At 49.7% G+C, this 27784-nt stretch overlaps 1 protein-coding gene across 1 annotated transcript in view; it reads left to right on the top strand.

The window, feature by feature from the left end:
• The window catches only part of TXNRD2 (thioredoxin reductase 2), a 108677-nt gene that overhangs the window by 20379 nt on the left and 60514 nt on the right, over window positions 1-27784 (top strand). The window contains exons 6-10 of the mRNA XM_038763269.1: window positions 3778-3856; window positions 5749-5811; window positions 7588-7658; window positions 22158-22177; window positions 23714-23805. Coding sequence (XP_038619197.1) covers window positions 3778-3856; window positions 5749-5811; window positions 7588-7658; window positions 22158-22177; window positions 23714-23805 — 325 coding nt within the window. The remainder of the gene's footprint in view (window positions 1-3777; window positions 3857-5748; window positions 5812-7587; window positions 7659-22157; window positions 22178-23713; window positions 23806-27784) is intronic.

The raw sequence follows: 27784 nt of genomic DNA, 5'->3' as shown, positions 1-27784 counted from the left end.
TGAGAGCTCACCTCCTCCAGGAGGCCTTCCCAGACTGAGCCCCTTCTTTCCTCTCCCCCTCGTCCCCCTCTCCATCCCCCCGTCTTACCTCCTTCCCTTCCCCACAGCACCTGTATATATGTATATATGGTTGTACATATTTATTACTCTATTTATTTATTTATTTATTTATTTTACTTGTACATTTCTATCCTACTTATTTTATTTTGTTGGTATGTTTGGTTCTGTTCTCTGTCTCCCCCTTTTAGGCTGTGAGCCCACTGTTGGGTAGGGACTGTCTCTATGTGATGCCAATTTGTACTTCCCAAGCGCTTAGTACAGTGCTCTGCACATAGTAAGCGCTCAATAAATACGATTGATTGATTGATTGATTGATTCTAGACTGTGAGCCCGCTGTTGGGTAGGGACCGTCTCTAGATGTTGCCGACTTGTACCTCCCAAGCGCTTAGTCCAGTGCTCTGCACACCATAAGCGCTCAATAAATCATCATCATCAATCGTATTTATTGAGCGCTTACTATGTGCAGAGCACTATACTAAGCGCTTTGAATGAACGAATGACACAGTCTCCCCTGCTGCTCTCTCTCTTTGTTCCTATTAATTCTGTTTCCCCCTCTAGACTGTAAGCTCGTTATAGGCGGGGATGTTGCCGACTTGTACTTCCCAAGCGCTTAGTACAGTGCTCTGCACACAGTAAGCGCTCAATAAATACGATTGATTGAATGAATGAATGATACAGTCTCCCCTGCTGCTCTCTCTCTTTATTCCTATTAATTCTGTCTCCCCGTCTAGACTGTAAGCTCGTTATGGGCGGGGAACTTGTCTGCTATTTCTGATGCATTGTCCTCTCCCAAGTGCTTAGTGCAGTGCTCTGCACGCAGTAAGCTCTCAGTAAATCCCACCGATGAGGTCCATATCTGTAATTTATTTTAATGTCTGTCTCCCTCTCTAATAATAATAATAATAATAATAGCATTTATTAAGTGCTTACTATGTGCAAAGGCACTGTTCTAAGCGCTGGGGAGGTTACAAGGTGAACAGGTTGTCCCACGTGGAGTTCACAGTCTTAATCCCCATTTTACAGATGAGGTAACTGAGGCACAGAGAAGCAGCAGGACTCAGTGGAATGAGCCGGGGCTTTGGAGTCAGAGATCATGGTTTTAAGTCCTGGCTCCGGCAACTGTCAGCTGTGTGACTTTGGGCAAGTCACTTCACTTCTCTGTGCCTCAGTTCCCTCATCAGTAAAATGGGGATTAAAGCTGTGAGCCCCCCGTGGGACAACCTGATCACCTTGTAACCTCCCCAGCGCTTAGAACAGTGCTTTGCACATAGTAAGCGCTTAACAAATACCACTATTATTATTATTATTATTATTATTATTATTATTATTATTATTATTATTATTGTTAAGTGACTTCTAGTCTGTGAGCTTCTGTGAGTTTCTCCGGGACAGGGAATGAGCCTTCCAGCTTTTTTGTACTGTATTCTCCTGAGCTGTTAGTACAGTGCTCTGCACACAGTAAGCCCTTAATACCATCAACAATGGATTGATTGATCCCGCTGGGTGCTTATGGTGTCCAGTGGCAGTTAGGGAGGGCTTCATTTTCTTATTTTGAGTATTTTTGCCCTCTTGAAGGAACCCCAGAGGGAAAAACCCCGTTCTTTGTTTCAACCTGACAAACCTGTATCTACCCCTACCATGGGGATGGGTAGCACCTAGTATGGTGCTTGACACATAGTAAGCGCTTCACAATAATACCATAATAATAATACCATTATTACCATTAGTATGGTGCTTGACACATAGTAAGCGCTTCATAATAATAAAACCATTATTAGTAGTAGTAGTAGTAATGATAATAAATCCGAGGTGAACATAGAGCGTACATTGTCTATACACAACAGTCGAAGTGGCTGAGTGGAGGTCACGGCCCAAACGGAAAACCCAGAGATATCGTAAATTACGGCGGGGGCCCCGGCAGGTTAATAAAGACATCCACACAAATCCAACCCGTTTGCTCGCTCCCGAGACAGTTTTTTATCGGCTCTTCCTTCCCTCGGGGAGGGAGGAAAAATAAACACAGTAGTTGTCTTTAGCCCTTGCCCACCGCGGAGCGTGATCGGATTTGCGAAAAGCCTCTTAGACCCCCTCCCGCTTTCCATAAACAGCCCCCGTTCCCCCGGTGCCGTCTGGAGAAGCCAAGGGAAGGGTTGAAGCGGAGCGAGGCGTTTTGAGGCTTAACCGGACGATTCTTTCTCTCCCCTCAGTGGTTTCTCGTCCCCCGGGAGCTCACTCCCGGCAAATTTGGTGTCTGCGGGCACCGTGGTGGCCACCTTGGGCGGGTCAGGTGGCAGATGAGCCAGGCACCGAAGCCTTTCTGACTCTTCCGCCTCTCACTCGGCCCCTCTTTCCCCTCTGTCATCCCCATCTTTCCCCGGCTGGTCCCTCATGAGTCCCAGACCCGTCCAATCAATCAATAACATTTATTAGAATGGTATTCATTAAGAGGTTGCTACGTGCCAGACACTGTACTGAGCTCTGGGATAGAGGCAAGCTAATCAGGTTGGACACCAGCAGTGTCCCGTGGGGGGCTCAGTCTTAATCCCTAGTTGACAGGTGGGGTAACTGAGGCCCAGAGCCTCCACTTCATCATCATCAGTCGTATTTATTGAGCGCTTACTGTGTGCAGAGCACTGTACTAAGCTCTTCACAGAGAAGCGAAGCGACTTGCCAAAGGTCACGCGACGGACAAGGGGCAGAGCCGGGATTAGAACCCAAGTCCTTTGGAGTCCCAGGCCTGGGCTCCTGTTGGAGGAGGTGTGAATCCAGGAGGGCTTTGAAAGTGGGGAGAGTATTATGAGAAAGCCGAGAATCCGCAGCAAGGTTTGTTCTGAAAGGAAAAAAGCAGTACGGCCTAGTGGTTAGACCAGAACCCTGGGAGTCAGAAGGATGTGGGTTCTAATCCCACCTCCTCCACTTGACTGCTGGATTACCTTGGGTAAGTCACTCTACTTCTCCAGGCCTCAGTTCCCTCATCTGTAACATGGGGATTGAGACTGTGAGCCCCACATGGGTCAGGGACTGTGTCAAAACCCAATTATCTCCTGTCGACCCCGGCGCTTAGTACAGTGCCCGACACAGAGTAAGCCCTTAACAAATACCACTTTGAAGAAGCGCAGCTTAGTGGCTAGAGCCCGGACTTGGGGTTCAGAAGGACCTGGGTTCCAATGCCACTGGTCTGCTGTGTGACCTTGGACAAGTCACTTCACTTTTCGGGGCCTCAGTTACCTCATGTGTAAAATGGGGATTAAGACTGTGAGCCCCATGTAGGACGTGGACTGTGTGCAGTGCTAAGCGCTTAGTACAGTGCTCAGCTCACAGTAGGTGTTCAATAAGTACGATTGAATGAAAAACCTGATTATGTCCTATCGACCCCAGTGCTGGACACTAGAGCTTAACAAATGCTTTATATTAAAAAAAAAAAAAAAAAAGGAAAGGGCAGTTCATTCATTCATTCATACAATCGTATTTATTGAGCGCTTACTGTGTGCAGAGCACTGTACTAAGCGCTTGGGAAGTCCAAGTTGGCAACATATAGAGACGGTCCCTACCCAACAACAGGTTCACAGTCTAGAGGGGGGAGACAGGCAACAAAATAAAACATGTGGACAGGTGTCAAGTCATCAGAATAAATAGAAGTAAAGGCAGTTGACAGTTAATGGGTGTTTGGATTCGGCCAGGTGTCGTTTTGAATAAAGCGTCATTTGGGTTTTGCAGGAAAGTCAAGTACTTCAACATGAAAGGCAGTTTTGTGGATGAGCACACGATCCGTGGCGTGGCGAAAGATGGCAAAGAGGTGAGACACGTAGACGGCTACTTACCAAGCCCCCCGGCTTGAACGTTCCCACCCTGGGGTGGAGGCTGGAGTGTGTGTTGGGTAGAGACCGTCTCTATATGTTGCCGATTTGTACTTCCCAAGTGCTTAGTACAGTGCTGTGCACACAGTAAGCGCTCAATAAGTACGATTGAATCAGTAAATACGATCGAATACATCCGTTGGCCCGTCCCGCGATACAAACTGAGGGCCTGCTGTGTGCAGAGCACTGTACTGGTTGCTTACTGCTTGTAGAACGCGGAAGTGGGAGCTTACTGCATGCAAGGCACTGTACTGAGTGTCTACTATGGGCAGAGCACTTTAAGTGCTCTGCACATAGTAAGCACTTAATAAATGCCATTATTATTATTATTATTATTATTACTAGGCACTCACTGTGTGCTGATAGCTGTCCTGGGCACCTAATGTGTGCAGAACACAGTACTGGGTGATTACTACATGCAGAATGCAGTTGTGGGCGACCACTCTGTGCAAATCGCTTTTCTGGGCGCCCACTCTGTGCAAATCGCTCTTCTGGGCGCCTACTGAGTGCCGACTTGGTGGAGTGCACTCTACTGATTGCCGGGAGACGAATCAAGGAAGAGGCACCGACGTTGCCCCCGAGACTTGTAAACCTGCATGAGGGTGGGTGGAATCTACCCAGCTGGGAGGAGCCAGAATCTGGATAAAAATGGAGCACATAAAGGAATAATAATAATGGCATTTATTAAGCGCTTACTATGTGCGCTGGGGAGGTTACAAGGTGATCAGGTTGTCCCACGGGGGGCTCACAGTCTTCATCCCCATTTTACAGATGAGGCCTAGAGAAGTGAAGTGACTTGCCCCAAAGCACCCAGCTGACAAGTGGCGGAGGCGGAATTTGAACCCATGACCTCTGACTCCAAAGCCCGGGCTCTTTCCACTGAGCCACGCTGCTCCTTCGACTATTGGGATGGCATTTCAAGCAGCTAGTGGGGTCATAGTCCCACCCCGCCAACTACCAATTAATCAGTCGCCGATCTATTTTGAGGGCTTACTGTGTGCCGAGTAAGAGTAGACTGAGTGCTTTTGGGGGGCAGGGAACGTGTCTGCTGTGTTGGACTTTCCGAAGTGCTCAGTATAGTGCTCTGCAATCCATCAGTGGTGTTTACTGAGCACTTACTGTGAACAGAGCACTGTACTAAGCACTCGGGAATGTCCAATGTAATAGAATTGGTAGACATGATCCCTGGCTTCAAGGCGCATACAGTCCACTCCGTGGAAAGAGCATGGACTTTGGAGTCAGAGGCCAGGGGTTCAAATCCCGGTTCCACCAATTGTCAGCTGGGTGCCTTGGGGCAAGTCACTTCTCTGTGCCTCAGTTACCTCATCTGTAAAATGGGGATTTAGACTGTGAGCCCACTGTTGGGTAGGGACTGTCTCTATATGTTGCCAATTTGTACTTCCCAAGTGCTTAGTACAGTGCTCTGCACATAGTAAGCGCTCAATAAATACGATTGATGATGATGATGATGATTTAGACTGTGAGCCCCCCGTGGGGCAACCTGATCACCTTGTAACCTCTCCGGCGCTTAGAATGGTGCTTTGCACATAGTAAGCGCTTAATAAATGCCATTATTATTATAACCCTTGAGCCCTTACACCTACCTTCAGCTCTGCGGTCCACATTGATTTACACACTCACACACACACACATGCACACATCCTTATTCTCTACTATTTTCCCTACATGTAATCGATTTTAACTCCCCAGACCCGGCGGGTGGACACGGAGCTCACCGGGTGGGCTTTTCCTAGAGCCCCCCACCCCGCAGCTTCCGGGACGGCGCGCTCATTCCCACCCCCGCGCCCACTGATCGTTGGTGTGTTTTCAGACGCTGATCACAGGGGACCACGTCGTCATCGCCACCGGAGGAAGGCCCCGCTACCCGGCTCACGTCAGTGTTCTCTGGGGACCCATCTTCCCATTTCACAGCTGCCCGCGCTCGTGGAGGGAGGGGCGGCGAGGGCAGGGGCCTCAGACAAAAAAAAAGAAGTCACCTCGTTGATTTATGGTGTTTGAACTTGAAGGCTTATTAGCGGGGAAAGTTTTCGGGACCATAGCTGGCAGTGTTTAAACAAGAGAGTTCTGTCTGCTCGGCGCAAACAACCTCCACCTGCCCGTGGGTGGGCGGGGGGCCCGGCGACGATGCCGAGGAAAAAGCCACCGGCTCAGTCCGCTACCATTTTACGGACACCTCTCGGTCGTTTCCCGATGAGGTTGCTCCGGGGACTCCCGGGCCTGGCTGGGTTGGATGGGCGCAGGCGCGAGCCCCGGCCTTGAACACGCCGCGTACGCTGAGAGCGGCAGCCCCGTGTCCGCAAAATCCGCACGAGGTGGGGACGTCGGGTCAGGGTCGGCCAGTTGGAGAAGCAGCGTGGACCCGGCAATCAGAAGGACCTGGGTTCCAATCCCGGCTCCGCCGCCCGTCTGCCGTGTGACCTTGGATACGTTGCTTCACTTCACTGGAGCTCAGTTACCTCGTGTGTAAAAAATGGGGATTAAGGGTGTGAGCCCAATGTGGGGCAGGGACTGTGCCCAACCTGATTAACTGTATCTACCCCAGTGCTTAAAACAGCGCTCGCACATAGTAGGCGCTTTAACAAGTACCATAAAAATGATAGTAATGATAATTGGAGGCCACCCTCGCCATGGGGCTGTTGCTCCTCAACCCCCGGCCTGCTCCCCCAGAGTCCAAACGTGTCCGGTCCCCTGCTCTAAAAACCCTGAGCAAGGGCCGTCACTAGAAAAGGGAAAGGGCGTTTTTCTTGCTCCCCTAACTCCGAGAGCCCTGGGTGGGACGGGGGACCGTTGCCAATCTGACCAACTCCTGTCTTCCCCGGGTCTGAGCACAGCGCTGGGCCAGGGTAGTACCGAAATACCACAAGTACCATTGTTGGGGGTTTTTTCCTTTTTTTTTTTTAAGGTATTAAGCACTTACTATGTGCCAGGTACTGTTCTAAACTCTGGGATAGTTACAAGTTAATCAGGTTGGACAGCCCCCCACATGGGGCTCACAGTCTTAATCCCCATGAGGCAACTGAGGCCCAGAGAAGTGAAGTGACTTACCCAGGGTCACACCGAAAAGCGGCAGAGCTGGGATTAGAACCCAGGTCCTTTGGACTCCAAGGCCCAAGCACTACGCACTAGGCCACGCTGCTTCTCAGCGGGCTTACGATCTAAGTGGGAGAGGCAGCAAATATTTAATAGTAACGGTGATGTTTAAACACTGTGTGCCAGACACTGTGCTGAGCGCTTGGATGGATACGGGGATAATTAGGTCGGATGGAGTCCTCCGTCCCACACAGGGCTGGTGATTCATCCATTCATTCAGTCGCATTTATTGAGCACTTACGGTACTAAGCACGCAGAGTACAGTACGACAGTAAATAGACACATTCCCTGCCCACACTGAGCATATAGTCTAGGGGGGAGACAGACATTAATATAAATAGATAAATAGAGTTATGTCCGTAAGTACTGTGGGGATGGGAGGGAGGATGAGTAAAGGGAGCAAGTCAGGGCGACGCAGAAGGGGAAAGGAGGGCTTAGGGAGGGTCTAAGCGGGAGGGAGACCAGGTTTAGAAGTCCCATTTAACGGAGGATAAAACTGAGGCCCAGGGCGGTGGCGGAACCCGGCCCCGGGATTTACTCTGCTTTTTGTCGCGTGCAGATCCGAGGGGCGGTGGAGCACGGCATCACAAGCGATGACCTCTTCTGGCTGAAGGAGTCCCCAGGAAAAACGTGAGTCACCATCACTAGGGACCACCCACGTGGTCCTAGGCGTTATGCTAAGCTCCCCGGGGAGAGCCAAACATCCACTGCCCCCAGGGAGCTTCCACTCTAATGGGGGATACGGATAAAGAATAGATGGAGTAATCAGAAAGAATTAAATGTATACGTGTATGTAGAAAGTAGACCGGTTGCTCCTTGAGTGCAGGGATCACGTCTTCTAACTCTCTTTTCATCCCGGGCTCTGCACACAGTAGACCAGAAGCTCCTCGAGGGAAGGGATCCTGTCTTCTAACGGTTGTTCTCACTCAGGCGCTTCATACAGTGCCTCGCACACAGCGGGAGCTTGCATTCGGAGGCGTGCGTCGAGGAGGGGCGTAGGCAACTACATGCTGGAGGCCTCTTGGTGGGGCTGGGAATTGATTGGGGAAGGGGAGATTTTAGGAGGCTGGGATTCTGGGGTGGGCTGTCATCCGTCCGATTTGGAGTGAGGGAATGCCGAGCAGGGGACAGGGCCTGGGCTGCAGACGGAGGCCTTCTCGACCTATCGGCTGCCTCTGACACTGTGGACCAGCCCCTTCCCCTGGAAACGTTCTCCAACCTCGGCTTCATGGATACCATCCTCTCCTGGTTCTCCTATCTCTCTGGCCGCTCGTTTTCAATCTCTTTCGCGGGCTTCTCCTCCGCCTCCCACCCCCTAACTTGGAGTCCCTCTAGGTTCAGTTCTTTCTCCACCTACACCCCCTCCCTTGGAGAACTCATTCGCTCCCCTGGCTTCCAACTACCACCTCTCTGCAGATGATTCCCAAATCGACATCTCCAGCCCTGATCTCTCTTCCTCTCTGCAGTCTCATATTTCCTCCTGCCTTCAAGACACCTTAAACTTAACAGAACTCCTCGTCTTTCCACCCAGACCCCATCCTCCCCCTTGGTTTTCCCATCATTATAAACAGAACCTCCATCCTTCTTGTCTCACAAGCCCGTAACCTTGGATTTATCCTCGACTTCTCTCTGTCATTCAACCCACATATTCGATCCATCAGTTAATCCTATCAGATCAGCCCTCACAACATAATGCTAAAACCTGCCCTTTCCTTGCCATCTCAAACTGCTACCACGTGAATCCAAGCATTTATCCTGTTAATATCAATCAATCAGTTGTATTTATTGAGCACTTACTGTGTGCAGAGCACTGTACTAAGCACTTGGGAAGTACAAGTTGGCAACATAGTAATAATAATGGCATTTATTAAGCGCTTATGATGTGCAAAGCACCGTTCTAAGCGCTGGGGAGGTTACAAGGTGATCAGGTTGTCCCATGGGGGCTCACAGTCTTAATCCCCATTTTACAAATGAGGTTTCTGCCTTGATTGCTCTTTCAGTCCCCTTGCTGACCTTCCTGCTTCGGTTCCCTCTCCGGTCCGTACTTCACTCCGCTGCCCGGATCATTTTTCTACAAAACGGTTCGGTCCGGGTTTCCCCACTCCTCAAGAACTTCCAGTAGTTGCCCATCCACCTCTGCATCAAACAAAAAATCCATACCATCGGCTTTAAAGCACTGAATCATCTTGCCCCCTCCTACCTCCCCTCGCTGTTCTCCTTCTACAGCCTCGACTGCCCACTCTGCCCCTCTAATGCCAGCCTACTCACCGTACCTCCGTCTCGTCTTATCTCCCCGCCAACGTTTTTCCCGCATCCTGCGTCTGGCTTGGATCGCCTTCCCTCTTCCTATCCAACAGACAATTACTCTCTCCCGCTTCGAAGCCTTACTTGGAAGCATTTCCCCCAACTAGACCCTCATTTCCTCTTCTCCCCATCAGTCAGTGGTATTTATTGATCACTTACTGTGTGCAGAGCACTGTACTAAGCTCATGGGAATGCCCTCCCTCTGCCCATCCGCCAAGCTAGCTCTCTTCCTCCCTTCAAGGCCCTACTGAGAGCTCACCTCCTCCAGGAGGCCTTCCCAGACTGAGCCCCTTCCCTCGTCTCCCCCTCGTCCCCCTCTCCATCTCCCCCATCTTACCTCCTTCCCTTCCCCACAGCACCTGGATATATGTATATATGTTTGTACATATTTATTACTCTATTTATTTATTTTACTTGTACATATCTATTCTATTTATTTTATTTTGTTAGTATGTTTGGTTTTGTTCTCTGTCTCCCCCTTTTAGACTGTGAGCCCACTGTTGGGCAGGGACTGTCTCTGTATGTTGCCAATTTGTACTTCCCAAGCGCTTAGTACAGTGCTCTGCACACAGTAAGCGCTCAATAAATACGATTGATGATGATGATGAGGGGAGAGTACGCTACAACAGAATTAGCCTACCTGCTCCTTGTCCATGATGAGCTGCAGCCTAGAAACTTGCACTCCCTTCTCTGTCGCCCTGAGAAGTTGTGTGGCTCGGTGGAAAGAGTACGGGCTTTGAAGTCTGAGGTCATGGGTTCTAATCCCGGCTCCGCCAATTGTCAGCTATGTGACTTTGGGCAAGTCACTTCACTTCTGTGGGCCTCAGTTCCCTCATCTGTAAAATGGGGATTAAGACTGTGAGCCCCCCGGGGGACAACCTGATCACCTTGTAACCTCCCCAGCTCTTAGAACAGTGCTTTGCACATAGTAAACGCTTAATGAATGCCATCATTATTATTATTATTTTCTGGGCCTCAGTTGCCTCATCTGTAAAATGGGGATGAAGACTGTGAGCCCCCTGGGGGACAAACTGATCACCTTGTAACCTCCCCAGCTCTTAGAACAGTGCTTTGCACATAGTAAATGCTTAATAAATGCCATCATTATTATTGTTTTCTGGGCCTCAGTTGCCTCATCTGTAAAATGGGGATGAAGACTGTGAGCCCCACGTGGGACAACCTGATCACCTTGTATCCCCCCACAGCGCTTAGAACAGTGCTTTGCACATAGTAAGTGCTTAATAAATGCCATCATTATTATTATTATTTCAATCTGATTTAGTTTAGGGTTTGTGCTTTGCATATAGTAAGCGCTTAACAAATACCGTCATTATTATTATTATTATTATTTTATTCCCTGCTCCCTGAGCCTGGGGGTCTTACTCAGTGTGTGCAATGGCCACCCCTCAGCGCCCTCTGCCTCGGTGTGCCCCCGTCTTCCCACCCACCGCCTCCTCCTGCCCCCCGGGGTGACTGGACGGTCTGGAGGTGTTACCCGGTGCATGCTGGACGCCCTTCGGCATCCTTTGCCTCATTCTGCCTCAGTATACCCGCCTGGCCTTCCCGCCTCTTCCCTCCTCTGCCCCCCCGAGGGTCTGGAGGTGTTCCATGTGGGTTTTGGAGAAGGCAGCAGAGGGTGCCTTCCCCCCCGTGGAACGACCTGATCACCTTGTATCCCCCAGCACTTAGAACAGTGCTTTGCACATAGTAAGTGCTTAATAAATGCCATCATTATTATTATTATTTCAATCTGATTTAGCTCTCCATCACCTCGCCCCCTCCTACCTCACCTCCCTTCTCTCCTTCTCCAGCCCAGCCCGCACCCTCCGCTCCTCTGCCGCTAATCTCCTCACCGGGCCTCGTTCTCGCCTGTCCCGCCATCGACCCCGGCCCACGTCATCCCCCGGGCCCGGAATGGCCTCCCTCTGCCCATCCACCAAGCTCGCTCTCTTCCTCCCTTCAAGGCCCTACTGAGAGCTCACCTCCTCCAGGAGGCCTTCCCACACTGAGCCCCTTCCTTCCTCTCCCCCTCGTCCCCCCCCCTCCATCCCCCCCATCTTACCTCCTTCTCTTCCCCACAGCACCTGTATATATGTATATATGTTTGTACATATTTATTACTCCATTTATTTATTTATCTTGTACATATCTATTCTATTTATCTTATTTTGTTAGTATGTTTGGTTTTGTTGTCTGTCTCCCCCTTTTAGACTGTGAGCCCACTGTTGGGTAGGGACTGTCTCTAGATGTTGCCAACTTGGACTTCCCAAGCACTTAGTACAGTGCTCTGCACACAGTAAGCGCTCAATAAATACGATTGATTTAGTTTAGGGTTTGTGCTTTGCACATAGTAAGCGCTTAACAAATACCATCATTATTATTATTTTATTCCCCGCTCCCTGATCCCGGGGGTTTTACTCAATGTGTGTGATGGCCACCCCTCAGCACCCTCTGCCTCGGTCTACCCACCCGCCCCTTCCCTCCTCCTGCCCCCCGGGGAGACTGGAAAGTCTGGAGGTGTTAGCCGGTGCATGCTGGACGCCCCTCGGCGTCCTTTGCCTCATTCTGCCTCAGTGTACCTGCCTGGCCTTCCCGCCTCTTCCCTCCTCTGGCCCCCCGAGGGTCTGGAGGTGCTCCATGTGGTTTCTAGAGAAAGCAGCAGAGGGCAGCGCAGTCTCTTCAATCCTATTTATTGAGCGCTTACTGTGTGCAGAGCACTGGACTAAGCGCTTGGGAAGTCCAAGTCGGCAACATCTAGAGCCGGTCCCGACCCAACAGCGGGCTCACGGTCTGGAAGGGGCAGACCACAAAACAAAACATATTAACAGAATAAAATAAATAGAATAAATATGTACAAGTGAAATCAATAAATCTGTCAAATGGGGATTAAGACTGTGAGCCTCCCCCCCCCGTGGGACAACCTGATCACCTTGTAACCTCCCCAGTGTTTAGAACAGTGCTTTGCATATAGTAAGCGCTTAATAAATGCCATCATTATTATTATTATTACTGTAACCTCCCCAGTGCTTAGAACAGTGCTTTGCACATAGTAAGTGCTTAATAAATGCCATCATTATTATTATTATTATTGTATCCTCCCCAGCGCTTAGAACAGTGCTTTGCACATAGTAAGCGCTTAATAAATGCCATCATTATTATTATTATTATTATTATTGTAACCTCCCCAGTGCTTAGAACAGTGCTTTGCACATAGCGCTTAATAAATGCCACCATTATTATTATTATTATTACTGTAACCTCCCCAGCGCTTAGAACAGTGCTTTGCACATAGTAAGCGCTTAATAAATGCCATCATTATTATTATTATTATTGTAACCTCCCCAGCGCTTAGAACAGTGCTTTGCACATAGTAAGCACTTAATAAATGCCATCATTATTATTATTATTGTAATCTCCCCAGTGCTTAGAACAGTGCTTTGCACATAGTAAGCGCTTAATAAATGCCATTATTATTATTATTATTATTGTAACCTCTCCAGTGCTTAGAACAGTGCTTTGCACATATTAAGCGCTTAATAAATTCCATCATTATTATTATTATTATTGTAACCTCCCCAGTGCTTAGAACAGTGCTTTGCACATAGTAAGCGCTTAATAAATGCCGTCATTATTATTATTATTATTGTAACCTCCCCAGTGCTTAGAACAGTGCTTTGCACATAGTAAGTGCTTAATAAATGCCATCATTATTATTATTGTAACCTCCCCAGCGCTTAGAACAGTGCTTTGCACATAGTAAGCGCTTAATAAATGCCATTATTATTATTATTGTAACCTCTCCAGTGCTTAGAACAGTGCTTTGCACATAGTAAGCGCTTAATAAATGCCATTATTATTATTATTATTGTAACCTTCCCAGCACTTAGAACAGTGCTTTGCACATAGTAAGTGCTTAATAAATGCCATCATTATTATTATTATTGTAACCTCCCCAGCGCTTAGAACAGTGCTTTCACATAGTAAGCGCATAGTAAATGATATTATTATCATTATTATTATTATTATTATTATTATTAGCAAGGGTCTGCACGACCAGCCGGCTCCCCCGGTTGGCTCCGCAGGGCGAGAAGCAGTGTGTCCCAGTGGATATATGTCGCGCCTGGGAGTCAGAAGGACCCGGCTTCTAATCCCAGCTCTTCCACTCATCTGCTGTGGGACCTTGGGCAAGTCCCCTCGCTTCTCTGCGCCTCAGTTCCCTCATCTGTAAAATGGGGATTAAGACTGTGAGCCCCACTGGGACATGGACCGCGTCCAACCTGATTATCTTGTGTATACCTCAGCGCTTAGTACAGGGCCTGCCGCATAGTAAGTGCTCAACAAATAGCATTTAAAAAAGGGTGGCTCCCCTTGTGAAGGGGGTCCAGAGGGTGACATCTTTGGTGACGTGGGTCCACAGAGGAACGCAGGTACCAATCAGTCACGGCCCTCAGTGTGCCCTCACTCAATCAATCAATCAATCATATTTATTGAGCGCTTACTATGTGCAGAGCACTGTACTAAGCGCTTGGGAAGTACAAATTGGCAACATATAGAGACAGTCCCTACCCAACAGTGGGCTCACAGTGGGCTCCCCAGGGCAGGGAGTGTCTGCCCTGCAACGAGCACCGCTCGTGGATTTGGAGCTTGAAAGTTAAAACCTATACAAATCAGGAGTCCTAGAGAGATCCACCCCTGCACCACAAGCCCACGGTTAATAATGGCATTTATTAAGCGCTTACTATGCGCCAAGCACTGTTCTAAGCACTGGGGAGGTTACAAGGTGATTAGGTTGTCCCACGTGGGGCTCACAGTCTTAATCCCCATTTTCCAGATGAGGTAACCGAGGCCCAGAGAAGTGAGGTGACTTGCCCAAAGTCACACAGCTGACAATTGGTGGAGCCGGGATTTGAACCCATGACCTCTGACTCCAAAGCCCGGGCTCTTTTCCACCGAGCCACGCTGCTTCTCTAAGCACGGTTCAGCCCGGGCCCACGCCAGGCTCAGAAACGCGTAGTTTAGCCGGTGCCTGCTCTGGGCCTGGGAATTGTGGTTCAACCCCGGCCCATCCCAGCTGCGGAGACCCGTGGTGTAGCCCGGGCCCACTGCGGGCCCAGAAACCCATCGTTCAGCTTTTGTCAGGATTCGCACTGGCCTACGCAGCCTGGGCTCCTCTCAGGGGCTCTATGGCCGCGAAGGCCCCACCTCGGGACAGTGCTCTGCACGCAGTAAGCGCTCAATAAATACGATCGAATGAATGACTGAATGAAAAGGGCCGACCGTCACCAAGACCAGAAGGGTCACTGCAGCAACGGCAGTAAACTCCAAAGCCTCCAGTCTCAGGAGCCTCGTTCTGGGCCGGGATCTACTAATTACGGTATCTGTTCCGCGCTTACTATGTGTTGAGCACTGGGGTAGGTCCAAGTTAGTCAGGTCGGACCATACAGGGCTCCCAAGCTAAGTAGGAGGGAGAAGAGGGATGGAATCCCCATCCCTGAGGAAACTGAGGCACAGAGAAGGGAAGTGAGTTGCCCGAGGTCACATGGCAGGCAACTGGCAGAGCCGGGATTAGAACCCAGATCCTCTGTTGGCGGAGCCAAGTGTTCCCTGCCTTCCAGCGGGCTGGGGGAGGAAGAACATGGTTCCTCAAGTGCCCCCAAATCCCGTCCAATTAGAACAGATGAACATGAACATATTTATGTTCATATTTGTACATATTTATTACTCTATTTTATTTGTATATATCTATTCTATTTTATTTCGTTAGTATGTTTGGTTTTATTCTCTGTCTCCCCCTTTTAGACTGTGAGCCCACTGTTGGGTAGGGACTGTCTCTATATGTTGCCAATCTGTACTTCCCAAGCGCTTAGTCCAGTGCTCTGCACATAGTAAGCGCTCAATAAATACGATTGATGATGATGATGATGATGAACAGTTTGACCCCGTTGGATTAGGCGGGAAGACCGAGATGGGCTGGTCTCTGCCCCCTGGGATGCTGTTGCCAGGGAAGGAGTTTCTCCTCACATTGGAATCTTTCCAAGAATTTATTATTCAGAAGAACCTGGGGCCTAATCCCAGCGCCGCCCCTTGTCGGCTGTATGACCGTGGGCAAGTCACTTCACTTCGCTGTTATTCAGTACCTCATCCGTAAAATGAGGATTAAGACTGTGAGGCCCCCGTGGCACAGGGACTCCGTCTAACCTGATGAGCTTGTATGTGGCCCAGCACTTAGTACAGTTCCTGGCACAAAATAAGCGCTTTTAACAAATCCCATCATAAATAAATCAATCAATCAATCCCCAGCCTGGGTGAAAAGGGGTATCGAGTTCCCCGTCTTCTAGACTGTGAGCCCACTGTTGGGTAGGGACCGTCTCTATACGTTGCCAACTTGGACTTCCCAAGCGCTTAGTACAATGCTCTGCACACAGTAAGCGCTCAGTAAATATGATTGATTGATTTGGGGGTCTCTGGCCCCAGCGCTGAGGCGGTTGAGGCGCGAAGCAGCCCGATCCGTAGGGCTCCCCCAAATAAGTTTTTCCCCAGTAGTCACGTGAGAGCAGCCTCCTTCTGGGGCACCCCAAAACAGGAAGGGTCGTGCTGGGGGTCTTCCCGCTGGGCCTCCATCAGCCCTTTTGAACCCTTTTCCAATCATCCAGTGATATCTATTGAGCGTTAATTGCGTGCAGAGCACTGTACTTAGGGTTTGGGAGAGGACAATTCAGCGGAATTGGTGGGTGGCGATCCCTGCCCGCAGGAAGCTTACGGTCCGGAGGGGGAAACAGACGTTACAATAGATCAGAGAGAGCGGAAGCAATCCCGTTGTGCCTGATCTCCTGGTTATAAGAGGCGGCCCTGTTGCGTGGCTTCTGACCTCTAGTCACGTGGGGATTCTTGCTCAGATGTAAAATTTCCCATAAATTTGCTCCATCAGCAAGCTGCAGGGTCACCGCATCTTCTGGTAAATCCGTATTTTAACTCCTTTTAACCCAGCAGGGCTGATAATCATCAGCTCCGCCACTTGTCCGGTGTGTGATTTGGGCAAGTCACTTAACTTCTCTGTGCCTCGGTTCCCTCGTCTCTAAAATGAGGATTAAGACTGTGAGCCCCGTTGTGAGCCCCCTTTTAGACTGTGAGCCCACTGTTGGGTAGGGACTGTCTCTATATGTGGCCAACTTGTACTTCCCAAGTGCTTAGTACAGTGCTCTGCACACAGTAAGTGCTCAATAAATACGATTGATTGACTGTGTCCAACCTACTTAGATGTACCGCAGCACTTAGAACAAGGTCCGACACCTCGAAAGCGCTTAACCAATACCATCTTTAAACATCGTGGTTCAGCGCTTAGTATTTTCTAGGGGCTTACTCTGTGCCAAGCACCGTACTAAGCGCTAGGCTAGAGACGAAACAAGCGAGTCGGACAGACTCTCTCTCTCACGTATAGCTCACGGTCTGAGGGGGCGGGGAATGGGAATTTCATCCCATTCGGTTGACTGATGGATCCCCGATTTTACAGAGGAGAAAACTCAGGCCCGGAGAAGTGAAGTGACTTGCCCAGATCAGGTCTGGGCTCTTTTCTTCAGACTCCGCTCCGTCTCACTAGGCTTCCCTAAAGAAGCTGCCGAAATCCAATCCAACAGGAGATGGGAAGGGGTCCGGAGCTCCGAGCCACGGGCCGTGGGCAATCTGGGGGGGGCGAGGGGGCGACGAGGCGGCCGTCCCCCCTCGGCGGGGGAGCTCCGTGACCCCCAACCTCGCTGGCGCGCCCCAGCCAGGAACGTTCCGGACCACGGCCCTCTCCCCGGCCCGTCCGTAAGTACGACAAATATGCAGGTGTGTATTTTCTTTAGAGCGACGTGAAATAGATAAAAACGGGCCCCCGTGTCACTGGAAATGAGTTGGGGTTTGTTGTCTTTGTGTTTGCAAAATCCATCAAAGTCCCAGCTCGCGCCGGGAGAAGATGATTTATGTGAGGAAATGGTTCTACAGAAATTAAACCCGAAATCTACCTCGGCGCGATGTTTCGGTGAAAAAGCTGCTTTTGTCCATTTGCTGGTAATGCAAGTTGTGACAGTGTAATATAGGAGCTCAAGTGTTTACACACTGCATTCCTAAGCCTTAGTCAAAATAAGCCTGCGGGGGCTACAGTAGCGCTTCTGTACTTTATCAGCCTGGGGTGTAGACGGCGGCTGCAGCGTAGGGAGCTCTCGGGATTGGGAAGGGGTGGTTTTGGACGCGTTAAATCGGCCCGATGGTACTTCCCGGAGCTAACGGGAAGCAGCATGGCCTAGTGGGTAGAGCCCGGGTTTGGGAGTCAAAAGGACCTGGGTTCTAATCCCGGCTCCAGTGCTCGGCACATAGGAAGTGCGCAACATGCTACAATTATCACCATCATCATTATTATTATTACTATTACTGGGAGTCAGAAGGACCTGGGATTCTAATCCCGGCTCCAGTGCTTGGCACACAATAAGTAGTAGTGGAGAGAGCACGGGGCTGGGAGTCGGAAGGTCATAGGTTCTAATCCCGGCTCCGCCGCTTGTTTGTTGTGGGACCTCGGGCAAGTCACTTCATTTCTCTGTACCTCAGTTCCCTCAGCTGTAAAATGGGGACTAAGACTCTGAGCCCTGCGTAAGTCAGAAACTGTGCCAAACCAGATTGTCTTGTTTCTACCTCGGCACTTAGAACATTGTCTGGCACATAGTAAGTGCTTAAATACCCTGATTACTAATTATTAATTATTAAATACTGGAGTTATTATTACAGGGAATCAGAAAGACCTAGGTTCTAATTTTGGCTCCGCCACATATTTTCTCTGTGACATCGGGGGCAAGGCTCTTTACTTCTCCGGGCTTCAGTTCACTCATCTGTAAAAGGGGGATTAAGAGTGGGAGTCCCATGTGGGACAGGGACTGTGTCCAACCAGATTAGCTTGTATCTACCCCAGCGCTTAGAAGGGTTCTTGACACGTAGTAAGCGCTTAACAAATACTGTCGTCATCATCATCATCATCATAAAGAGATTCTCTCCATTTGGACCGAGGGGCCTAGGCCCCAGCCCCTCAGCGCCGTTTCCCGCTGTGGTCGAGTGCTCGGCTTGGTCGGAAAGTTGTGGCCCAGAGGCCGGCTTGGCCGTTAGCTTCTTGGTCGGGGAGGGAAGAACAGGCCCAGGAAGACTGAACCTCAACCTCCCCTGGAATGATGGTTACCCCACGGATGCATGGGAGAGGGGCGCCCCAGAGGGAGATAACTTCCTGAGGATTGGGGGTCCGAGTGGCCTGGGGGTCGAGGACGGGTTGTCCGTCCCTCTCGGGGGAAGGAAGCCCCTGCCATTTCTCCCGCCAAAGGATGTGAGAGCAGATGATGTGATGATGCCATTTGGAGCACCCTGGGCCGCCCGGCCTGAGTTTTGGCTGATTTCTGCCAGCTCCCTTGACACGGGCAGCATCCCCCCGGCCTCCAGGCTCTCCCAGTCGTCACAGCTGCCCCATCCCTCCATCATCCCCACCCTCCCCCGGACGAGGCCCGTCCCCATCGATCCCATCCGGGGAGATTGGTTAGCGGACGGGGTTTAATCGGCCCCCGTTCCTAATGGCCGATTTTCCGGGGCTTCTCCGCAGCTGCGGGAGTTCATTCCGGTCAAAGCTCGGCCCCGGGAGGGCCGGTGTGGCAATCGGGGGCTTCCAGGGAGTCGGGGATGAGCCGGATTGACATCTGGGAGATGTGGGGGGGCCGCGGTTAGAAAGCTGGAGACTTTCCTCCCCGGGGAAAACACTCAGGGCCCCAGGGTTGCACATCGCCCAGCCAGAAGGGCCCTGCTGTGGACTGGGAGAGGCTGGAGACCCGCTCCAGGAGATGGGGGCGGGAGTTTGCACCCAGTGACTACTGGAGGCAGCCGGGGCCACCGGGCCACTGGCCACCAGGACAGATTTCCTGGCTTTGTGAGATTCTCACAAAGCCTTGGTGGTGGGGAAGCAGCACCAGCTGTCAGGTCCCTGGGATCCGCAGCGGATCCGGCCTGGGCTCCACCAAGCAATCAGTGGTATTTATGGAGCACTTAGTGGGTGCAGAACGCTGTACTAAGCTCTTGGGAGAGGACAGTGCAGCAGAGTTGGTAGAAGCAGCATGGCTCAGTGGAAAGAGCATGGGCTTGGGAGTCAGAGGTCCTGGGTTCAAATCCCGGCTCTTCCAGTTGTCAGCTGTGTGACTTCGGGCAAGTCATTTAACTTCTCTGTGCCTCAGTTACCTCATCTGTAAAATAAGAATTAAGACTGTGAGTCCCACGTGGGACAACCTGATCACCTTGTATCCTCCCCAGCACTTAGAACAGTGCTTTGCATGTAGTAAGCGCTTAACAAATGCCATCATTATTGTTAGAAGCAGCGTGGCTCAATGGAAAGAGCACGGACTTGGGAGTCAGAGGTCATGGGTTCAAATCCCTACTCCGCGACTTGTTGGCTGTGTGACCTTGGGCAAGTCACTTAACTTCTCTCTTTTAGACTGTGAGTCCACTGTTGGGTAGGGACTGTCTCTATATGTTGCCAACTTGTACTTCCCAAGCGCTTAGTACAGTGCTCTGCACACAGTAAGCGCTCAATAAATACGATTGATGATGACACGCTCCGTGCCAGCAAAGAACAGAGTTGATTTTGGATCAGGAAGGAAGCACCCTACTAGTAGTAGTATTCATTCATTCATTCATTGAATCAAATTTATTGAGCGCTTACTGTGTGCAGAGCACTGTACTAAGCGCTTGGGAGAGTGAAATACAGCAATGCCTTGCCCACAACGGGCTTACAGTCTGGAGTGGGGGAGACAGATATCAGTGCAAGTAAATAAAATGGCAGATATGTACATAAGTGCTGGGGGGCCGGGAGCCAGGAAGAGAAAAGGGAGCAAGTCAGGGTGACACAGAAAGGAGTGGGAGATGAGGAAAAGTGGGGCTTAGTCTCGGAAGGCCTCTCGGAGGAGATGTGCCTTCAGTAGGACTTTGAAGGGAGGGAGAGGAATCGTCTGTGGGAATCGAGAAGGGAGGCTGTTCCGCACCAGCGGCAGGACGTTGGCTAGGCCCGGCGGGGAGACGGGCGAAGTCGGGTCACAGTGAGAAGGTTAACACCAGAGGAGCAAAGCAGGGGTTGTAGAAGGAGAGAAGTGAGGTGAGATGGAAGGGGGCAAGATGTTGGAGCGCTTTAAAGCCAACGGTGAGGAGTTTTTGTTTGATGTAAAGGTGGATGGGCAACTACTGGAGTGTTTTGAGAAACGGGGTGACACGTTCTGGAGAAGCAGCGTGGCTTAGTGCAAAGAGCACGGGCTCTGGAGTCAGAGGTCATGGATTCAAATCCCAGTTCCGCCAACTGTCACCTGTGTGACTTTAGGCAAGTCACTTAACTTCTCTGTGCCTCAGTTCCCTCATCTGTAAAATGGGGATTAAAACCGTGAGCCCCCTATGGGACAACCTGATCACCTTGTAACCTCCCCAGCACTTAGAACAGCGCTTTGCACATCATCATCATCAATCGTATTTATTGAACACTTACTGTGTGCTAAGCACTTGGGAAGTACAAGTTGGCAACATATAGAGACAGTCCCTACCCAACAGTGGGCTCACAGTCTAAAAGTCAGCGCTTAACAAATACCGTTATTATTATGTAGTAGTGGTAGAATAGTCATAAAGGAATTTGTAGAGCATGTGTTATATGCCAAGCACTGTACTAAGCGCTGATGTAGATAAAAGATAATCATCTATTCTATTTATTATCTATTCTATTTATTTTATTTTATTTTGTTAGTATGTTTGGTTTTGTTCTCTGTCTCCCCCTTTTAGACTGTGAGCCCACTGTTGGGTAGGGACTGTCTCTATATGTTGCCAATTTGGACTTCCCAAGCGCTTAGTACAGTGCTCTGCACATAGCAAGCGCTCAATAAATACGATTGATGATGTTGATGATGATAATCAGGTCCCACATGGAGCTCACATTCTAAGAAGGAGAACAGGGATTGAATCCCCATTTTGCAGATGAGGGAACTGAGGCCCACGAGGGGCCAGTGAGTGCCCACTGCTGTCTTTGGCCCCGTGGGGCTAGGTCTCCTGGGATGTGGGGGTTGGCAGGGGGAGTTCCACTCCTTTCGACCCAGCAAAGGGGAGGCGGGCTTACGGAATCGATCGATCGAGAGGTTTTATTAAGCACTTAATAAATAATAAGGTCTTCAAAGCACCACACTAAGTGTTTGCGAAAGGAGACTAGAGAAGGTAATGATTACGGTGATCTTTGTTAAGCATTTACCACGTGCCAGGCACCGTATAAGACGCTGTGGGCAGGGGGCTGCCTTTTGTTCCTCGGTTGGCTTCTGTAAAAGGGAGATTTACCCATTTGGCATCAATTTATAATAGTACAAACAGTGGTATTTTTTGAGCGCTTACTGTGTGCAGCGTCCCGGACTAAGCGCTGTGGAGCGTACAGTGTAACAGAGTTGGTAGACGCGTTCCCTGCCCACGAGGATCTTACGGCCGAGAGGGGAGCTATATAGTAGACACGTCAGAGTATCAACTTTTAGAAAGTAAATCCGTCCCTCTCCCGCTTTTCCCTTTCCTTCTGGAAATCTAGCCGCCTCATTTTCCTAACCGGGCGCAGCAAACCGAATCAGAACGCCCAAATCGGTTCTTCACTTTTGAAAGTTCTTGGATTCCTAGATTAGAGCTATAATCTTATAATCACACCGCACACCCCAAAATCATTCATATGTGTGGGTTCTGTGGACATTTAGAGGTAGTCACTTAAGCGCTCTTTGTGTGCGTGTGTGTGTGTATGTGTGTGTTTTTAACCCCTCACAGGTTGGTGGTTGGCGCCAGCTGTATCCTTTAGCCAAAGTAGTGACGATATTTGATTAAAATCAGCATTCCTGTTTTCTCTGGGAAGGCACCGGCCTCTCCGTTCCAGCTTTTCTTTCAGACTCCTCGAATGATGAGAAAAATCCTGGCATCTTAGACAGTTTACTCTTTCTGGGGTTTACCCGTAGAGGAGTAGAAGAGCCTTACTCTCGCTTGCTCGCACTTGGATTTGCTCCCTTTAGTCACACCGTCCCGGCCCCACAGAACTTCTGTCCCTACCCGCAATTCATTTGTTTACATTAATGTCTGTCTCCCCCTTTCCTTGCTTCCCAGGGCTGGGAAGTGGGAGATTTGGGTTTTAGTCCTCACCTTCCCCGTGACCAGCTGTGTAACCTCGGGCCCGTCACGTAGCCTCTCTGCGCCTCTGTTTTCCTCCCCTGTGAAATGGGCGATCCCGCCTGTCAGTTCCTGGTGGGAAAACCTGAGAAACCCCGCTGGAAATGAGAAGCAGTGTGGCGTAGCGAATAGATCCCGTTCCGGGGAGTCGGAAGGACCTCGGTTCTAATCCCAGCGCCAACCTTGGGCAAGTCACTTAACTTTCCCGTGCCTCAGTTACCTCACCGGCAAAATGGGAAATTAAGACTGGGAGCCCCTTGTGGGATTTGCTTGTACCCACCCCTGCGCTTAGTACAATGTGTGGTATATAGTAAATGCTTAACAAATAACAATTATTATTGTTGTTATTAAATGCCCGGGGCCTGGAGAAACGTCCAGCAGAATTTAGAGTGGCAGGAGCCCTCTCGTTATGGCCGCTCACAGGGCCGGATTCTGCCGGCTCCATTTGAAGAGGTCCAGTTAAGCCTCCCCCGGCCCGGTTTCTACGGGCCCCTGGATCATCATCATCATCATCATCAATCGTATTTATTGAGCGCTTACTATGTGCAGAGCACTGTACTAAGCGCTTGGGAAGTACAAATTGGCAACATATAGAGACAGTCCCTACCCAACAGTGGGCTCACAGTCTAGAAGGGGGAGACAGAGAACAAAACCAAACATACTAACAAAATAAAATAGAATAGATATGTAGAAATAAATTAAATAAATAAATAAATAGAGTAAAAAAATATGTACAAACATATATACATATATACAGGTGCTGTGGGGAAGGGAGGGAGGTAAGATGGATCCCCTCCCCGCCTGGCCCTCAACCCTCCTACCCAGCTCTTCCTCTCACCCTTTCCCATTTTCTGGAGTCAGAGTGCCAGGAAGCTTTGGCACAGAGACCGGAGTCCGGGAGAGGGGCCCGCGGGCCTGGTGGCTTCTTCATCCGGCCCCGCCGGGCTCCCAGGAGGAACGGGCAGGCCGGGACGGGAGGTAGCCAGGGCAGTTGGGTCGACCAGGTTGGCGGGGTTCCTTGGGGCCAGGAAGGAGAAGTCTCTGCGGGAGGGTTAACTCGTGGCCGGCCGGTTTACGCCTCCGGAGAGCCTCTCTTGCTTACTCCGTCTCATAAATGCCCTTGATGGACTGATTGATTGTTCCTTGAGTTGATCACTTCCCAGATGTTTCCTTGGAGTGTGCTGGATTTCTCACAGGAATTGGATTGGATACCACAGTAATGATCAGAAGTATCCCGCTTCGAGGATTTGATCAGGTAGAGACTGTGACAGTTCTGTTTCTGTAGAATTCCCTGTGTTCCGTCTCCCTCCTTCTTTCTCTGCTTCCCTTGTGCCCTTTCTCTCCCCTATTCTCTCTCTTTTCTCTTCCCCTCTCTCCATTATCCACATAGAAGTTTTATATTTTCAGTGCAACTTGGTAAGTCTGTTCTCTCTCTTTTCTCTTCCCCTCTCTCCATTATCCACGTAGAAGTTTTATATTTTCAATGCAACTTGATAAGCGCTTCGGTCACCGTTTTAGCTACATTTCACAGTAGTAACAATAACAGTGACATTTGTTCAGCACTTACTACGCGCCAAACACTGTACTAAGTTCCCGGGTAGATAGAAGACAATCAGGCCAGACACCGTCCCTGTCCCACAGAGGGCTCACGTTCCCAATCAGTCTATCAATCAATCAATCGATCATATTTATTGAGCGCTTACTGTGTGCAGAGCACTGTACTAAACGCTTGGGAAGTACAAGTTGGCAACATATAGAGACAGTCCCTACCCAACAGTGGGCTCACAGTCTAAAAGGGGGAGACAGAGAACAAAACCAAACATACTGACAAAATAAAATAAATAGAATAGATATGCACAAATAAAATAAAATAAAATAAAATTCCCAGGAGAAGGGAGAACAAAGATTAAATCCCCATTCGATAGATGAGGTAACTGAGGTCCAGAGAAGTGAAGTGACTTGCCCACGGTCACACAGCGGATAAGTGGCAGAGCCAGGATCATAACCCACATCCTCTGACTCCGACCCAGGCTCTTGCCACTCCGCCACGCTGCTTCCCAGGAATGAGCACGGAGCACTCCCCAATGGGGGGCTTTTGTGCCGATCAACCCGTGTCCCCGGTCTCCCCCGAAAGGTACAACACACATTGTCCGAAGGCCGCACGCTGTTGTTCCTGCTGTCGGAGGCTTTCGGGTTTCACCCTCGGGATTGACGTCTGCTTCGGCCGAAGCGGCCGGCAGCTTCTCCGCTCCACCAAGCCCTGGGCTGCTGGCGGGGCGTTGGAGGAAACTGTCATTTCAGGGAGCGCCATGGAAAAGTCCACACTGACCTCTCCAAAGCGATTCTTTTCATGCACTTACGTGCGTGTGCGCACACGCACACCTGCATGCTTGCACTCCCAAAACTGACCTCTCCGAAATAATCTTCTGCATGCACTCAAGCACATCCCAAAACTGACCTCTCCAAAGTGATCTACACACACACAGTCTCTGTCTCTCTCTCTCACGAACACCCAAACGGATCTCTCCAAAATCATCTTCTGCCAACAACCCGTCCCAAACTGACCTTATCAAAATGATCTTACACACACACACACACACACACACACACACACACACACACACACACACACACACACACACACACAAACCAACCTATCCCAAATGATCTTCGGCCCGCACACACAAACCGCCCTCTCCTAAATGATGTTGGGTAGGGACTGTCTCTATATGTTGCCAACTTGTACTTCCCAAGCGCATAGTACAGTGCTCTGCACACAGTAAGCGCTCAATAAATACGATTGATGATCACACAAACATACCATGCCCCTTTGAACTCAAAGAAGTTGCCGCCGAAGGTGGAAATTCCCCCCATAAGCCTGTCTGTGGCTGAAAGGTCACTGGGGGATTCCCGGTCCCAGCCCTATCGGGCTCACAAAAAAGCCGTTCCTTGCTGTGGGGTCAAGCGCCGCTTTTGCCTGTCAATCAATCAGTGGTATTTATTGAGCGCTTACTATGTGCAGAGCACTGCACTAAGCGCTTGGGAGAGTATAGTATGGCAGAGTTGGTAGACATAATAGTAATAATAATAATAATGGCATTTATTAAGAGCTTAGTATGTGCAAAGCACTGTTCTAAGCACTGGCATGTTCCCTGCCCACAGAGAAACTTCATGTAAAACAAAAACAATGTTTGAACAATCTATATTCCTTGTTCCAGCTCTGCCAGGGTAAAAGGGATGGGGGAGCGTCAGGAAAAGGCAGGATGGAGTAGTGACTAGAGCCTGAGGTTGGGAGTCAGGAGGTCATGGATTAATAATAATAATAATAATAATGGCATTTATTAAGTGCTTACTCTGTGCAAAGCACTGTTCTAAGCACTGGGGAGGTTACAAGGAGATCAGATTGTCCCACGTGGAACTCACAATCTTAATCCCCATTTTACAGATGAGGGAAGTGAGGCACAGAGAAGTGAAGTGACTTGCCCACAGTCACACACCTGACAATTGGCAGAGCTGGGAGTCTAAACCTTGGGCAAGTCACCTCACCTCTCTGGGCCTCAGTTCCCTCATCGGTAAAATGGGGGTTGAGACTGTGAGCCTCATGTGGGACAGGGACTGTGTCCAACCCAATTTGCTTGTAACCACTCCAGCGTTTAATACAGTGTCCGACACATAATAAGCGCTCAGCAAATACCACAACTATTATTAGAAGGGAGCCCTGGCTTGTTTCTAGCCATTGAGTGGGTGAGCAGTCTCATCAATGCAGTCATTTCTATTCTTTTTTTTTCTCCCCCAGCTCCATGAATCTCTTCGTTGGTGGAAACAAAGAGTCATTTTTGACTTCAGTTTCTCCGCAAATTTAGTAACTTTTTCCTACAAGCTGGTCAGGGATGATGATATTAATAATAGTTGTGGTATTTGTTAAGCACTTGCTATGTGCCAAGCGCTGGGATAGATGAAAGGCAGTCCGGTTCCACAGGGGGCTCACAGTCTAAATAGGAGGGAGAACAAGCGCTTAGCATAGTGCTCTGCACCACAGTAAGCCCTCAATAAATACGACCGAATGAATGAACAGGCATGGAATCCCTGTTTTGCAGATGAGGGAACTGAGGCACAGAGAAGTGATTTAGCTTCAGTTAATTAAAATGGGAATTAAGACAATTAAAATTAAAGACTTAATGGGGATTAATTACATAAGCAGTGTGGCCTAGTGACCAGAGAGCGGGACTGGGAGTCGGAAGCACCCGGGTTCTAATCCTGACTTTGCCACATGGCCTTGGGCCAGTCACTTCACTTCTCTGTGCCTCAGTTACCTCAGTGTTGGTCAAGCCGCTTCAATTCTTTGGGCCTCAGTTACTTCACCTGTAAAATGGGGAGTCAGACTGCGAGCCCCACGTGGGACGGGGACTGTGTCCAACCCGATTAGCATGTATCTATCCCAGCGTTTAGTACAGTTCCTGGTACATTAAGCGCTGAACAAATGCCATTAAAAAAAAAAAAAGGTCCAAAATAGCGGATCGAACACATGCCTGGAAGTCAGAAGGTCATGGGTTCTAATCCCGGCTATGCCACTCATCTGCTGTGTGACCTTGGGCAAGTCACTTCACTTTTCTGGGCCTCGGTTACCTCAGCTGTGAAATGGGGATTGAGACTGGGAGCCCCACGTGGGACAGGGAGTGTGTCCAACCCGATTTGCTTGTATTCACCCCAGCGCGTAGTACAGTGCCTGGAGTGTAGTAAGCGCTTAACCAACGCCATCATTATTATTATTATTAGAACTAAGGGACATGGGATGCTGTAACTGCGTATGTGAATGCTAGAGGTCGCTGTTGGGTTATTAATAACAATAATCATCATCATCTCGGCTAATAATAATAATAATAATAATAATAGCATTTGTTAAGCACTTACTATGTGCAAAGCACTGTTCCAAGCGCTGGGGGATACAAGGTGATCAGGTTGTCCCACGTGGGGCTCACAGACTTACAGATGAGGTAACTGAGGCATAGAGAAGTTAAGTGGCTTGCCCAAGGTCACACAGCTGACAGGTGGCAGAGCCAAGATTCGATCCCATGACCTCTGACTCCCAAGCCCGGGCTCTTTCCACTGAGCCACGCTGCTTCTCTAAGTACTTACTCTGTGCCAGTCACTGTACTGAGCGCTGGGAAAGAAATAAGATTGTCAGATTAGATAAAGTTCGCTGTCGTACGTGGGGCTCACAGCCTAAACGGGTG

This window comes from Tachyglossus aculeatus, chromosome 21 (genome assembly GCF_015852505.1).
Source record: "Tachyglossus aculeatus isolate mTacAcu1 chromosome 21, mTacAcu1.pri, whole genome shotgun sequence".
Classification (NCBI taxonomy): domain Eukaryota; kingdom Metazoa; phylum Chordata; class Mammalia; order Monotremata; family Tachyglossidae; genus Tachyglossus; species Tachyglossus aculeatus.
This window is presented reverse-complemented; position numbering and strand designations above follow the sequence as displayed.